Source organism: Hyperoodon ampullatus (assembly GCF_949752795.1).
Source record: "Hyperoodon ampullatus genome assembly, chromosome: 8".
Lineage (NCBI taxonomy): Eukaryota > Metazoa > Chordata > Mammalia > Artiodactyla > Ziphiidae > Hyperoodon > Hyperoodon ampullatus.
Window position 1 is genome coordinate 29,085,786 of NC_136921.1, and position 14,840 is coordinate 29,100,625.

A 14,840-nucleotide genomic window follows, 5' to 3' on the forward strand; every position below is an offset into this window, starting at 1 on the left:
CCCTCCAGCGATCTTTCCAGTCCATCAGACTATCCTCTTTCAGGCTGATAAATACTTTCTAAAGCCTTCCTAGAGTCCAAGCTTCCAGATATTTATTCCTCCCTCTCGCTACACCATTCCAGCTATAGCTCCTCTTTGTGTTCATGCAATCAATTTCCTCTAAGTCAAAAGCTTTGTGTACTCTTGTTCCCCGTAAAACAAACGTGTATCTAGATCCTACCAGAAATGGGTTTCTTAGGAATTTGGTTTTCTTTTATAATAACCTAAGAGGTAATCTGGTTTTGTATTTTAAAAATATTACTTTTTCTTATTTCCTTAAGCTTTTAGAAATTTCCCTTTTAGTTCTTCTTTCTGAGATTAACCATCTTAAAACTATTCTCCCTTTTGAATTACAAGTAGCCAAGATAAAACCTCCAGTCTTCAGTCTACTTCCACATATGGCTGCAACAAAATCAGACCAAATACTAAAGATCTGCGTTTGCTGTTTTTGTTTTTGTTTTTTTACCACACTGAAAGTTTGAAATTTTGTGAACCTTCTTGATAAAACATTCCAATTTCTTGCACCCTTTAATGAGGAAGCTCTCTTAAAAGACTAATTTGAATTTTTCAGTATTCAGTACAGGTCATTTCCTTCTTATTAACCATTAGTATTCAATATTATGGCACATACTTCTTACAGATTAATTTATATTTGCCATATTAAGACTCTGACTTTTTTGCTCCACCGCTTATTTTTTTTGTTTTGTTTTTCCCCAACCCATACAAATAAGAGAGTGGACTATATATGAAATGGCTGAAGCTCTACTTCTATTATTAAATAGACAATGTCCCAAATTACTTTTTTTTTTTTTCCAAACTGTCTCAATAGCATCAGCTAGTGATAGAAACTCCAGAGAGAATGGGACCAAAACCCACAATGAGCCCCATGGACTCTGACAGCAAAGAGAAAAAAGAGAACACGAAAATCCCCTCCTCACCCGGGGCCCCTTTTGTGTCGTTCCTGCCAACGCAGCAGCCCTCCTGCTATATAGACCCGCGCGCCCGCCCCACCGCACTGAACTCGCATCCCCGCATCCAGCAGCCATGGGGAAGGTGAGCCCCGCGCCGGCGGGAGGGGCCCGCAGCCGGGCTGGAGGCCAGGCCTCTGAGCCCTGTCCTTCTCTTCCTTGCAGATCACCTTCTACGAGGACCGAAGCTTCCAGGGCCGCCACTATGAGTGCAGCAGCGACCACTCCAACCTGCAGCCTTACTTGGGCCGCTGCAACTCAGTGCGCGTGGACAGCGGCTGCTGGATGATCTATGAGCAGCCCAACTACCTGGGCTGCCAGTACTTCCTGCGGCGCGGCGACTACCCCGACTACCAGCAGTGGATGGGCCTCAGCGACTCCGTCCGGTCCTGCCGCCTCATCCCCCACGTGAGTCCGGTTCCATATCATTCTGGTTCACTTTGGACCCAGAATGGATAGTTTCAAGCAAAGGTTAAACATTTGGAGTAGTGATTATTTAGAATAATTGAGAGTTTGGGGAAAAGGTAAGCTATGGTATATTAGTTCAATATAATTTGCCTTGAACAGAAGTAAAGTGTTGCCCAGGTACCAGTTAATCAACAAATATTTATTGAGTAAGAATGTATCCGCTGCCCCGGGCATGTATGAAATAGAGGTCCTGACCTGGAATCATTTACAATGGAGTTGTAGAAAAACCACTAATATCCAACAGAAAAATAATTAGGTGCTAGTTAGTTTCTGAGCCGACAGGAGTTGAAAAGGAAAATTTTACAAGGGTTCATTCTTGTAAGACTCTTTCCCTTTTTGCCTCACAATTGCATGTTTTTGTTTTCCCCACCTGTACAAATAAAAATACTTTTTCTCAGTAGAGAGCAATGCAGAGATTTTATACACAGGCTACATATAATTCATACGTATCCTAAAACACTAAGGTTTTTTAAAAATTAGTCCTTGGGCTTACTCATTTTTCTTTCCCATTTTTCCTCATTCTATTCATAAAATTACTAAATGAAAATCAAGTATGTAACTGAGAGACTTCAGATGTTTCACTTTGCTTTCCACAGAAACAAAAGCATCTAAGCCCTTGGTGATTTTTCCAAGATTTATTTTAAACTCAGTGTAGAGTAATTCATTTCATAAACTGACTTTACTGTTCAAAGACACATGCTTGAAAATTTAAAATAATTCTTCAAAATGGCAAAAATAGTAATAAGCTGTTGAAGATTTGGGTTTCTCTATGGTACAGTGTCCTGAGCGTGGTTAACAGTTCATCCTGGGAAATATTTGAATATATTAAAGAGTGAGATTTCCTTCTTAATTTTTAGTCACACTTTATGATCTTGGAAAGGTACTGAATCTCCACCTTTGAAAATGAAGAGTATACAAAGATTCAGAAATAATTCATTTTTACCATATATTTGAAAATGGCTTGAGCTGGTCCTCACCAAACTGAATGGCATGAATGTGTTGGAATCATTTCATGGTTTGCTTTTCTCCTCTTTCCACCTCCGGATGGGCCAGGCTGGCTCTCACAGGATCAGACTTTATGAGAGGGAAGATTACAGAGGCCAGATGATAGAGATCACTGAGGACTGCTCCTCTCTTCAGGACCGCTTCCACTTCAATGAGACTTACTCTCTCAATGTGCTGGAGGGCTCCTGGGTCCTCTATGAGTTGCCCAGCTACCGGGGAAGGCAGTATCTGCTGAGGCCAGGGGACTACAGGCGCTACCATGACTGGGGGGCCGTGAATGCTAAAGTGGGCTCCTTGAGGAGAGTCATAGATTTCTACTGAAATAAGTGCATCACTTCTCAATCTGGAAAGTAATAAAATATTTTCTGTTTTCCTGGCAATGGTTTGCTTTTGTTTTTCCTTTTGTCCTACATTTATTATTTTATTTATACACTCACACACACACACACACACACATACACACAAGATGCACGTGGAAATCAAGGTGTATGATCTACGGGTAACAAAGAAAATTCTCACAATAGAACTATGCCTTCAAATGAAGCAGAGCTTTACAGTTTACAAAACACTTCATAATACATTATCTTATTTGATTCTCTGGCCTTTAAACACATTGCTGCTTCAAACCAGATCGTGAGACATCTCTTCAGTTTTTCTTTGAGGAGTGAGGATCTGAAAGCTGAGGTTCAGAGATAGTATGACCCACTTCTTAAATCAGGGATTCTGAAGCTGGCTACAATGGGCTTCAGAAGATTTTTAAATTCCCTAAATTGTATGCACAATTGGGTTCACAAATCTCTGGCAGGCAGACTTTTTTTTTTTCTCCTTTCATTATTTTGCCTTTTTTTTTTTTTCTTTCACGCTTGATTTTGATGCTGAACTGGTCTCATGACACTCTCTGGACATTGAAACATTAAGTGGAGGAATGCTGATGGTGAGAGAGGAGATGGTTCTGGAAAAATTTTTGCCTTCCTAATGAAAGGGAGCAGCTGCCCTGGTGCCACAATTCCCTCTTATTTCAGACATTTTACACTCAAGAGCTGACAAGTACGAGGGAAATGTCACAGTTTCAGAAATGCTGGCCTTGATGTGGTCAAGCCCCTGAATCAATGTTTATTAGTCAGGGCTCTCCAGAGAAACAGAACCCATAGGATCTATATAGATATAGATGAGGAGATTTATTATAGGAATCGGCTCATGTGATGATAGAAATTGAGAAGTCCCATTATCTGCAAGCTAGAGAATCTGGAAAGCTGGTGGAATAATTCAGTCTGAGTCCAGAGGCCTGAGAACCAGGAGTGCTGATGTCTGAGGGCAGAAGGAAGAGGGAGTTCATCCTTCCTTCTCCTTTTTGTTCTATTCAGTCCCTCAACAGATTGGATGGTCTTCTCTACTCAGTACACTGATCCAAATCCTAATCTCTCCCGGAAATACCCTCACAGACACACCTAGAAATAATGTTTTACCAGCTATCTGGGCATCCCTTAGCCCAGTCAAGTTGACATAAAATTAACTATCACACAATGTCAGCAACCCTTTACCTTGAGACTTCTTATTATGGGAGTAAAATAAACCCACATTTGATTATGGCACCACCATTGGGTGTTCTTTTATTTGTAGTTCAATACACATTTCTAGCTGACACAGAGTATATGTAACTTTTTCGGAGGTGACTGTTTAGAACTTTATTCAGAGTCTCAAAGAAATTCCTAGTGGAAAATCCCCCCCACCAAGAAGAAGAAGAAGGGAGGGAGGGAGGAAAGCAAGTCACTATAGCACAATGAAGTAATATGGTGTTTAACATATTTCAGACCTGGAGATCATCTAACCTAGATCACTCATTTTATGTAAGGTAAACTAAGGTTCAGTTCTAATTTCAAACAGTTAATAATAGAAGAGAAGTGGTATCAGAATTCAGAACTCACAGCTCAGAAAATCAATGCTTTTCCATTGTGGAATCAGGAAGATGCTTGTCAAAATAACGACAGCACCAGCTTACAGATTCTTACCATGAGGTAAGCAACCAACCAACCAGGAACTGAATTAAATATATAGGATAATCCAAAGCTGCATTCTCTGTCTATATAAATGCACACATGATACACACACAGTTATATATATTTATATAACTGTATACATATACTCTCCATATGTGTGTATATCTGTGTGTGTTAGTATATTGCCTGTGTAAGGTTATAGGGAAGTATAACACTATATTCACTTACATTAGTTCTTCTACTGCTTGTTTTCTTACTTGCACTCTCATTGCTACAATCTTAGAAAGGAGTGGTGACTACGTTTGTACTCAAAGACTGATCTGATCAAGTCATTTCCCTGATTAAAAACCTTTGATATTACTCCACTGCCCACAGGGGGAAATTCTACCTTTTTCAAGAAACTGGCCCCAGCCTATCTACTTCCTCTCTTATTACCTGACCCCAGTTGTCCTTTACTCCATCTCGTCCAAGTCATCCAATCACGTTAAGCATTCTCGCACCACTCTGAGTTTGCTCACATCTTTTCCTCACCCGGATTACTTTTCCCCACCTTCTACCCAGTAAGCTGCTCACCTCCAAAGCTTGAACAGAGTTCACCCCAATCCCTTGGCCAAAAATGGATCTGAATCAGTTAGCATACATTAGACTGAAAGTAGCCAAAACACCATAGCAATGGATAAACAATGTGGAAATCTATTAGCTCACATGATAGAAGTCCTAGGGTAGCACGGAATTTAGGAATGGTTAGTTCAGCAGCTCAACAATAAAGTCAGGGCCCCAAGTTTTGTCCATCTCCCACCATATCATCAACCTGAAGTTGGTGTCCCTGGAAACCATAGATGCTAGCTGCAAGCAGGGCAATACACAAGGAAGGTTGGGTGAAGGAAATCAACCAAAAAGCTTTGCCTACAGCACAACTGTGCCCAGAGCACTAATTCCCAGGATTAAAGAGGACCTTGAAATATTATCAGTTCTTGAATGTAAGCTTTGGTGGTGTAAGATAGTCAGAATGGAATGAATAAAGGGAGAAAGAGGAAGAAAGCCCAAGAAGGGAAATGTAAAAAAATTTTAAGACATTAATTATATTAATTTTTCCCTTCTTATAAAGTAAGAGGACTATAAGTAAGTTAAAATAAACTCCGTTTTAAATGCTTTCTAATTCCCTTTCAACCACTAGGAGTTATCCGATTTTAATGTTTTCTTACAACCACAGTAGATTTTGTGTGTGTGTGTGTGCTGCACTGTGTGGCTTGTGAGATCTTAGTTCCCCAACCAGGGATTGAACCTGGGCTCTTGGCAGTGAGAGCATGGAGTCCTAACCCACAGTAGCATTATTGAAATCAAGAAATTAATGTTGAAAAAATTCATATTGATTCCCTTTTTTTCTTGTTGCTCATGGAAGATGCTTTAAATTGTAGTAAAATATACATAATACAAAATTTACCATTATTACCATTTTAAGTGTACAATTCAGTGGCATGAAGCACATTCACATCATTGTGCAACCACCAGCACTATTCATCTTCAGAAATTTTTCATCATCCCAAACTGAAACTCTGTACTCATTAAACAATAACTCCCTATTCCCACCTTCCCCCAACCCCTGGTAACCACCCTTCTACTTTATTTCTTTATAAATCTGACTATTCCAGGTATCTCAAATGCATTGAATCATATAATATTTGTCCTGTGTCTGGCTCATTTCACTTAGCATAGTGTTTTCAAGGTTTGTTCACATTGTGGCATTTATCAAAATTTCATTCCTTTTTAATGCTGACTAATATTCCATGCTATGCACATACCACATTTTGTGTACCCAACCATTCCTAAATGGGCATTTGAATTGTTTCTTCCTTTTGGGTATAATAAAGAATGCTGCTATGATCATTGGGGTACAAAGAGCTGTTCAAGTCCCTGCTTCCAATTCTTTCGGATATATGCCTAGAATTGGAATTGCTAAATCATATGGTAATTTGATGTTTAATTTTTAAGGAACTACCATACAGTCTTCCACAGTGGCTGTACCATTTTACATGCCCATCAGCAATGCACAAGCTTTCCAATTTCTCCACATCCTCTCTAAGACTTGTTGTTTTCTGTTTTGATTTTGCTTTTTATACTAGCCATCCTAATGGGTGTGGAGTAGTATCTCATTGTAGTTTTGATTGCATATCCCTAATGATTAGTGATGTTGAGCAGCTTTCCACGTGCTTATTGGCCATTGTATTATTTTCTTTGGAGAAGTGTCTATCCAAGCCTTGTTTTTCAATTGGGTCTTTTTGGGGGGTGGGTGTTTTATTGTTGTTGCTGAGTTATAGCAGTTCTTTATACATTTTGAATATCAATCCTTTATCATATATGATTTGCAAATACTTTCTCACATCCCATTGGTGTCCTCTTCACTCTGTTGATAGTCTCCTTTGATGCACAAAAGTTTTTATTTTGATGAACTCCAATTTATCTATTTCCTATGCTTTGGTGTTATATCCAAGAAATCACTGCCAATTCTAATCTCTTGAAGATTTTCCTCTATGTTTTCTTCTAAGAGTTTTATAGTTTTAGTTCTTATATTTAGGTCTTTAACCCATTTTGAGTTAGTTTTTGTATGTGGTGTAAGGTAAGGGTCCAACATCATTCTTTTGTATGTGGATATCCAGTTTTCCCAGTACTATTGTTGAAAAGACTGTCTGTTCTCCATTGAATGGTCTTGACAACCTTCTCAAAAATCATTTGACCATATGTGTAAGGGTTTGTGCCTGTGTTCTCTATTCTATTCCATTTGTCTGTATGTCTATTTTTATGCCAGTACCACACTGTTTTGATTATTGTAAATTTTGTAGTAAGTTTTGAAATGAGAAAGTGTGAGTTCTCCAGCTTTGTTCTTCTTTTTCGAGATTGTTTTGGGGGAGTCCACTGGTGGTCTAGTGGTTAGGATTCAGCGCTTTCACTGTGGTGGTCCGGGTTCAATCCCTGGTCCAGGAAATGAGATCCTGCAAATCTCTCGGTGAGGCCAAAATTAAATAAATAAATAAAAATTAAAAATGGCTTCACAGGGGCTTCCCTGGTGGCGCAGTGATTGAGCGTCTGCTTGCCGATGCAGAGGACACGGGTTCGCGCCCCGGTCCGGGAAGATCCCACATGCCGCGGAGCGGCTGGGCCGCTGAGCCTGAATCATGGCCGCTGAGCCTGCGCGTCCGGAGCCTGTGCTCCGCAACAGGAGAGGCCACAGCAGTGAGAGGCCCGCATACCGCAAAAAAAAAAAAAAAAAAAAAAAAAAAATGGCTTCACACACACAAAAAAAGATTGTCTGAGGTATTTGGGATCCTTTGAGATTCTACATAAATTTTAGAATGGGTTTTTCTACTGCCACAGAAAATAACATTAGAATTTTATAGGGATTGCATTATATCTGTAGACCACTTTGAGAAGTATTCATATCTGGACAATATTAAATCTTCCAATCCATGAACACAAGATGTTTTTCCATTTATTTATATCTTCTTTTCTTCAGCAATGTTTTGTAGTTTTCAGTGTATAATATACTCATGTTAAAATTTTAACATATGGTGAGCATTTTCCATATCCTTAAATAAGTTCTTTGAGAACATAATTTTTGGTAGCTGTGTAGCATCTCATCAAAGAGATGTTCTATAACTTACCTAATTAATGCCCTGTTTTGGACATTTTATTTGTATCTAATTTTTTACATTATAAACAGTGGTCTGATAAAATGCCACTGTGCATAATGTTTTCATGTACCTCTAGCTATTTCCTTTGGACAAATTCTTAGAAATGAAAGTATTAGATCAAAGAAGTGAAAATTAAGAGGGTTTTTTTGCAGGGGAGGAATGAGGTGTCTTTTTTATTGTGATAAAAAACACGTAACATTAAATTTACCATCTTAACCATTTTTTAACCACAGTACAGTAGTGTTAACTACATGGATGTCCTTGTGCAAAGATCTCTAGAACTTTTTCATCTTGCAGAACTGAAAGGAGGTTTTAAAATATTCATCCACAGTGATCTTTAAAATACGGTACTATGGTTTTAATTTCTTCCTCCTTTCTACTTCTCTGTAGTTTCCAATTTTCTATAAAATTAGAATTTTTAAAAGAAAGAATGTGAATAAGGCTTATTAAATTTATGTGTTTCAAATAAAATTGTTCAGGGCAAACAATTTATTAGCATCAGACTTAAGTAGCAAGAATCCAAACTAAGGAATGAGACAGGTGTATCACAGTTATATCTGTTTGAGGACTAGCTCCTTCTAAAGCAGTGGCTTGCAACCAGGGTTGATTTCACTCCCCCCAAGGGACATTTGGCAATGTCTGGAAATATTTTTTGGTTGTCACAACCTTGAGAGTAATGCAAATAGTATCTAGAGGGTTGAGACCAGGGATGCTGCTCAACATCCTCAAATACACAGGACAGACCCTCACAACTGAGAATTTTTTGACCCAAGATGTCAAAATAGTATGAGGTTGTGAAATCCTGTTCTAAAGAGTGGAGCACCGGAAGCTGCTGGGGGGATGGGAGGGGGGGAAGGAAGGAAGACTCTAGCGCCTGGAACCAGAGCATTAACTAGGGAGCAACCAGGCTTGCCCAGGGCTGGGGAAGGTAGAGAAGGAAGAATCTTCCCAAGATTGTAGGATTTTAAGTCTGTTACATTTGCACGTTAACTAGAATTTTCAGCAGCTAGAACTAATTAACCTTAGCACCTGGTTTGCAAAATTATTGGTTAAATAAAAAGTTACGGTGTGAGTAATAACCACCCGTGAGTCCCCTCATGAACTCCAAAGTTGCGGGCTTCCTGCCGGTGGGCCGGAAGCAGCAGCTGGGTCTGGAGGCGGCCCTGGTCCAGTCTGCAGGCAGCAGAGCCGAGCCAGGTGCTTAAACAGGGCTTCCTCGGGGTCCAACCCCCATCACCTTTCCTCCGGTGTGTTGTCTGCTGCACCCGCCCATCAGCGGGGAGGCTGGTAGGCGGTTCTCTTAGAGGAGAATCCCATCCTCCTTCAGACGTCCTGCGGAGAAGGCAGGTGCCTCCCACGTCCCACATCCTCACACCAAGGAAACGCTCTCTCATCTAAACGCCTCCCGCTGGAGCCCATCCTGACCTCTGACCCGGCCACTACCCGGTGTTGTTCCTCAAAAAGAGATCATTTCGAAATTCAAAAAGGTTAAAAAATATTTCATCACAAGCATTAACCCCGTTAGGTGCTTTTGCTCGCTTCCAATCTCCTGAATAGGCTTCATTTAAAGGCCCCAGAGGCACCAAGTGACAGTTTTACGCGGGTCATCAGTTCGAAAGCTCTGGAGAGTCTAAGAGAAAACATACAATAAGTCCCCCGCCCACCCCCGCCGTCATTATATAGAAGAGAGAGAGGAAATCCTCCTCACCCGGGGGCCCCTTTTGTGTCGTTCCTGCCAACGCAGCAGCCCTCCTGCTATATAGACCCGCGCGCCCGCCCCACCGCACTGAACTCGCATCCCCGCATCCAGCAGCCATGGGGAAGGTGAGCCCCGCGCCGGCGGGAGGGGCCCGCAGCCGGGCTGGAGGCCAGGCCTCTGAGCCCTGTCCTTCCCTTCCTTGCAGATCACCTTCTACGAGGACCGGGGCTTCCAGGGCCGCCACTATGAGTGCAGCAGCGACCACTCCAACCTGCAGCCCTGCTTCGGCCGCTGCAACTCCATCCGGGTGGACAGCGGCTGCTGGATGCTCTACGAGCAGCCCAACTACCAGGGCCACCAGTACTTCCTGCGGCGCGGCGACTACCCCGACTACCAGCAGTGGATGGGCCTCAACGACTCTGTCCGCTCCTGTCGCCTCATCCCCCACGTAAGTCCGGTTCCCCTGGGCCTGCCGTGCCCTCGGGTCACACCAGTGCTCCAGACGCAGTGGTCAGGCTGCAGGGCGGTGGCCTTCTTTTGCTGGCTCTAACTGGGTTCTCTTTCCCTTTATTAATGTCTTTAAGGTTTCTTTCCACCGAAAAATTGAGTGATGCAATGCTCTTAATTGAAATTGTATTCTCCTTTGCTAAAATTAAACTCACCGGGGCTTCCCTGATGGCGCAGTGGTTGGGAGTCCGCCTGCCCATGTAGGGGACACGGGTTCGTGCCCCGGTCCGGGAGGATCCCGCATGCCACGGAGCGGCTGGGCCCGTGAGCCATGGCTGCTGAGCCTGCGCGTCCAGAGGCTGTGCTCCGCAACGGGAGAGGCCACAACAGTGAGAGGCCCGCGTTCCGCAAAAAAAAAAAGAAAAAAAAAAGTAGGCTTATAAAATTAAACTCACCTCTACTGGGCAAAAGTGGTGCACGGCATTAGTTTAGAGCGTCTGTGCCACGGCTGAGGAATAAGCAACAGGTGAACTCCTCACACCCAGGTACCCTTAGGCTAGTTACTGGGCTATTTCTCTCCTTCCTCATCTGTAAAGCGGGGTTAATAAGGGCAGTTGGTTCATGGAGCTGTGATGAGGTCGAAAGGAGATTGCCCAGCACCTGGCAAACTACCCCTCCTCCAAATATTAACCATTATGAATATCATGGGTCCCTCAAGTTCTGCTTTTTGATTAGGCAAAACAAATAATCAACAATGTGTTTCCAGTAGCACCTGCAAAGCCCACTGCTACCCAAGTAAAGCCCGAGCAGCCTGGAATTCCACAGTTAGGGAGGCTTTAATTTGCCTATGACAGAGTCCTGTGGAAAATGTACCACTCTGGGGAAATTTGAAATCCCCTCAGAGGGTTGAAAGCCTTGATAGGACCCAGACTGGCCTTAGGAGCCTGGAAATCTGGGCTTTTACTTTCCAGCCCTGACTCTTTGATTACAGCCTGAAAGCTCTAGTCATTAGTTTCTCTTAAAAGAAGAAAAGACTTAGAATGGTTGCTCCACATGTGTCAGGCTGTTGTGAAGATCAAATTAGATAACGCACATGTGAGTCTTTTGCAAAGCATGGAAGATATCTTATTATCAGTTTTTTATACCTCAGAATGAATTGCTTATGAGAACCTTTCCTAACGAGGATTTAATGGTGGAAGAAGGAAGAAGGAATTGAGTGGGTACCTGCTGGGAAGGAACAAGCAGATTAAAGAACAAGTGCTCAGGAAGAGACAGACAGGATTTGCCCAGGACTGACAGACTGCCCTTACATTTTTCTAAAGGTTTTATAATCTGTTGATCTAGACAGGCCTCCTTCATGATCTTGAGCTTCTATTTTTATTAATTACCTAAAAGTGTTTTGCCAGACCATATATTAGAGGTGAGAACTGAAACCTAATCATTACGATGACTCTTGCTTTTCAGGATTTTAGAATAGCAGGATTCAAAGCAGAAAGGAAGGGATTAAGGAGTTGCCTGGGCTGGACTGCCACCATCTGTGCTTCACTTCGGGGAAAGCAATTCGACTTCCTCTCTTCCCAGCCTCTTTTAATGCTATTGAGATTGAAAATAATGCCTTTTGCCAGGGATATATTTGTCTTTTTATTTTAATATCTAATTATTTTTATATCCTCCAAGGAGAGCTCCAGACCACCGTTTAAGTCTAAGGAGAGAGCACAAATTATATATATAAAAATTGTCACTTAAGAATAGTACTGGGCTTCCCTGGTGGCGCAGTGGTTGAGAGTCCATCTGCCGATGCGGGGGACACGGGTTCGTACCCCAGTCCAGGAGGATCCCACATGCCGCGGAGCGGCTGGGCCCGTGAGCCATGGCCGCTGAGCCTGCATGTCCAGAGCCTGTGCTCCACAGCGGGAGAGGCCACAGCAGTGAGAGGCCCGCGTACCGCAGGAAGAAAAAAAAAAAGAATGGTACTAACTAGGTACTAAATATGATTCATGTAGGTTGTGGCCCTAGAAAACTATGGAGCACCATGCATATCTTGATCTATGTGAAGTGCACCCTCTTTAGTTTTGCAGTGTACAATCTACCCAGCTGTACGCAGTGGCCCTGGTGTTGGCTGTCTTTTTAGTATGTCATCTTTGATATAGAAAATATTTTTTTTTTAAAAAGCCCATTTCCCCAGCGGTGTGAGTGATTCGTTGCTAAAGGCTAGGTTTTCTGACTCTTCCCATCTGCTGATTGCTGAACCCAGACCAGCTCCCACCGGCTGAGGATGTACGAGCGAGAGGACTACCGAGGCCAGATGGCGGAGCTCACGGAAGACTGCTCCTCGCTCCGCGACCGCTTCCACTTCAATGAGATCCGCTCCCTTCACGTGCTGGAGGGCTGGTGGGTCCTCTATGAGATGCCCAACTACCGGGGGCGGCAGTACCTACTGAGGCCGGGGGACTACAGGCACTACCACGACTGGGGGGCCCTGGATGCCAGAGTGGGCTCCCTGAGGAGGGCCGTGGATTTCTATTGAAATATTTTAACTCTACCGTTTTCTCCATCTGGAAGCTAATAAAATATTTCCTGTGTGTCTCCTGCAGTTATGTAGCTTTCTTTTCCTTTCAGATTCCTTGGAAAGAAAGGCTCAGCAAAAATAAAGCTGGGAATAATGTGGATTTTCTTACATGTATCAGTGGAAAGGGTGGTGTGGGGTAGCAGTTAAGAGGACAGGCTCTGGAGCCAGAATGCCTGGGTCCACATCCATTTACTAGCTATAGGCAATGGAGCAAGTTAGCACTTTTAACATTTTTGTGTCTCAGTTTTCTAATTTGTAAAAAAGGGGGTAATAATACTTTTCTCTTCATAGGAATTAAATGTGGCTTAATTAAGTTAATAGCTGTAATTCTCTTACAACGATGCCAGGCACAAAGCAACTGATATATAATAAGAACTTACAACGTAAGTGTTCCTTAGTTATTACTGAGTATCTGGACCTTGTACATTAGTGTTTTCAAAGTATCAGTAATGGGTTGAGGATCACCTGCCACAGAATCACCTGGGACACCAGTTAAAAGACAGAATCCTAAACCCCACCCCACAGGTGATTCATATGCAAATGAAATTTAAGAACTGCAGTTCTAAATCTAGTTTGTAGTACTACAGAAGTACATCCGAAAAGATTGAACACCTCCAGGGCTTCCCTGGTGGCGCAGTGGTTGAGAGTCCATCTGCTGATGTAGGGGACATGGGTTTGTGCCCCGGTCCGGGAAGATCCCACATGCCGCGGAGCGGCTGGGCCCATGAGCCATGGCCGCTGAGCCTGCGCGTCTGGAGCCTGTGCTCTGCAACGGGAGAGGCCACAACAGCGAGAGGCCCGCGTACCGCAAAAAAAAAAAAAAAAAAAAAAAAAAAAAAGATTGAACACCTCCATTTTTAGACACTGGGCTCTGTACCAGGAAACAACAATGAGCAGAACTGGGTCCTTGTCCCCAAGAGCTTACAGTCTAGTGAGGGAGCAGAATATCCAACAGAATTTTTAAAATAATTATCCCAGCAGCATGGTTGTTGCATGTATGTCTACACGACTGTGGGAGCATTGAGGAAGAAGCCCAAGATACTTGTCAGAGTATCTGAGACGCTCCTACTGCAACTTCATCCATCCCTAGGAAGGACTTTGAATTCCCACCACCACACTGAGAATTATCAAAGATCCGGCTTATTATCAAGTATCAAAGATCCGGCTCCAAAATTCTTCTGGTAAAATTTCTAACAGAATGCTAGGAAAAAGAGATTGAAACAGATTATCATACCGACATGACAGGCAATATAACAAAGGGATTAGAACTCTAAAATATGACTGCAGTTAGACTGCTTTAGTTTGAATCTCAACTATATCTTGTACGAGCCAGGCAAGAGCCTCAGATCGGGTTCCCCCAGACACAGATCATGAACCAAGGATTCAGGAAAAGTGACTTATGGGGAAGTGCTCCCACAAGGAAAGGTGAGGGAGTTGGAGAAGCAAGATGGGGAAGAAAATGCCAACTTAGCCAGATCCCTTGGAGAACCTCAGAGCATGGATCATACCTCAGAGTTTCTCCCGCCTGGAGGCAAAGGATCTGGGAGCTGGTTATCCGCCAACAGTCCCCTTTGCCATTGATCACAGGGCAAGGGAGACACAAAACTCCCAGAGCCTTTGGACTCTCCTCACTGGCTGGTGAGGGGCAATCGTCAGAAGGTTGCAGGGCAAGCGTTAACAGCAAAGCCTGCCAAAGAGGGGGGGTGAGTGCTCAGAGCTGGAAAGAAGGCCTGAAAGGATCTGGGCAGAGTGTACCTCGTCAGTATAGTAGGGATAGTAAAAGTCCCTCCCTTGCATGGTGTGAGGTTAAATTGATATAAAGCCTGTAAACACTAAGTACAGTGCCTGGCACATGGTAAGTGCTCACCAACTGTCTACAATTATTATTATCACCATCATCATTATCATTATTATTATTAAGTTCTATGGATTTGGGAGAAATTGATATAAATGTTGTGG

The 14,840-nt window shown here is 42.8% G+C and overlaps 2 protein-coding genes across 2 annotated transcripts; both read left to right on the top strand.

Moving 5' to 3' along the window:
* Window positions 1-1,292: 1,292 nt before the first annotated feature.
* LOC307057314 (gamma-crystallin D) lies at window positions 1,293-2,801 on the top strand (the record flags this gene model as incomplete). Its single annotated transcript, XM_079710481.1, has 2 exons — window positions 1,293-1,415; window positions 2,529-2,801. The coding sequence occupies 2 exons, from the start codon at window positions 1,293-1,295 to the stop codon at window positions 2,799-2,801; spliced, it is 396 nt and encodes a 131-aa protein (XP_079566607.1).
* A 7,085-nt stretch (window positions 2,802-9,886) lies between these two features.
* LOC307057315 (gamma-crystallin F) lies at window positions 9,887-12,839 on the top strand (the record flags this gene model as incomplete). The annotated part of the gene is made up of 3 exons (XM_079710482.1): window positions 9,887-9,990; window positions 10,071-10,313; window positions 12,567-12,839. Exons 1-3 carry the CDS (start codon window positions 9,982-9,984, stop codon window positions 12,837-12,839), a joined length of 525 nt encoding a protein of 174 aa, XP_079566608.1. The 5' UTR covers window positions 9,887-9,981.
* Window positions 12,840-14,840: the final 2,001 nt, after the last annotated feature.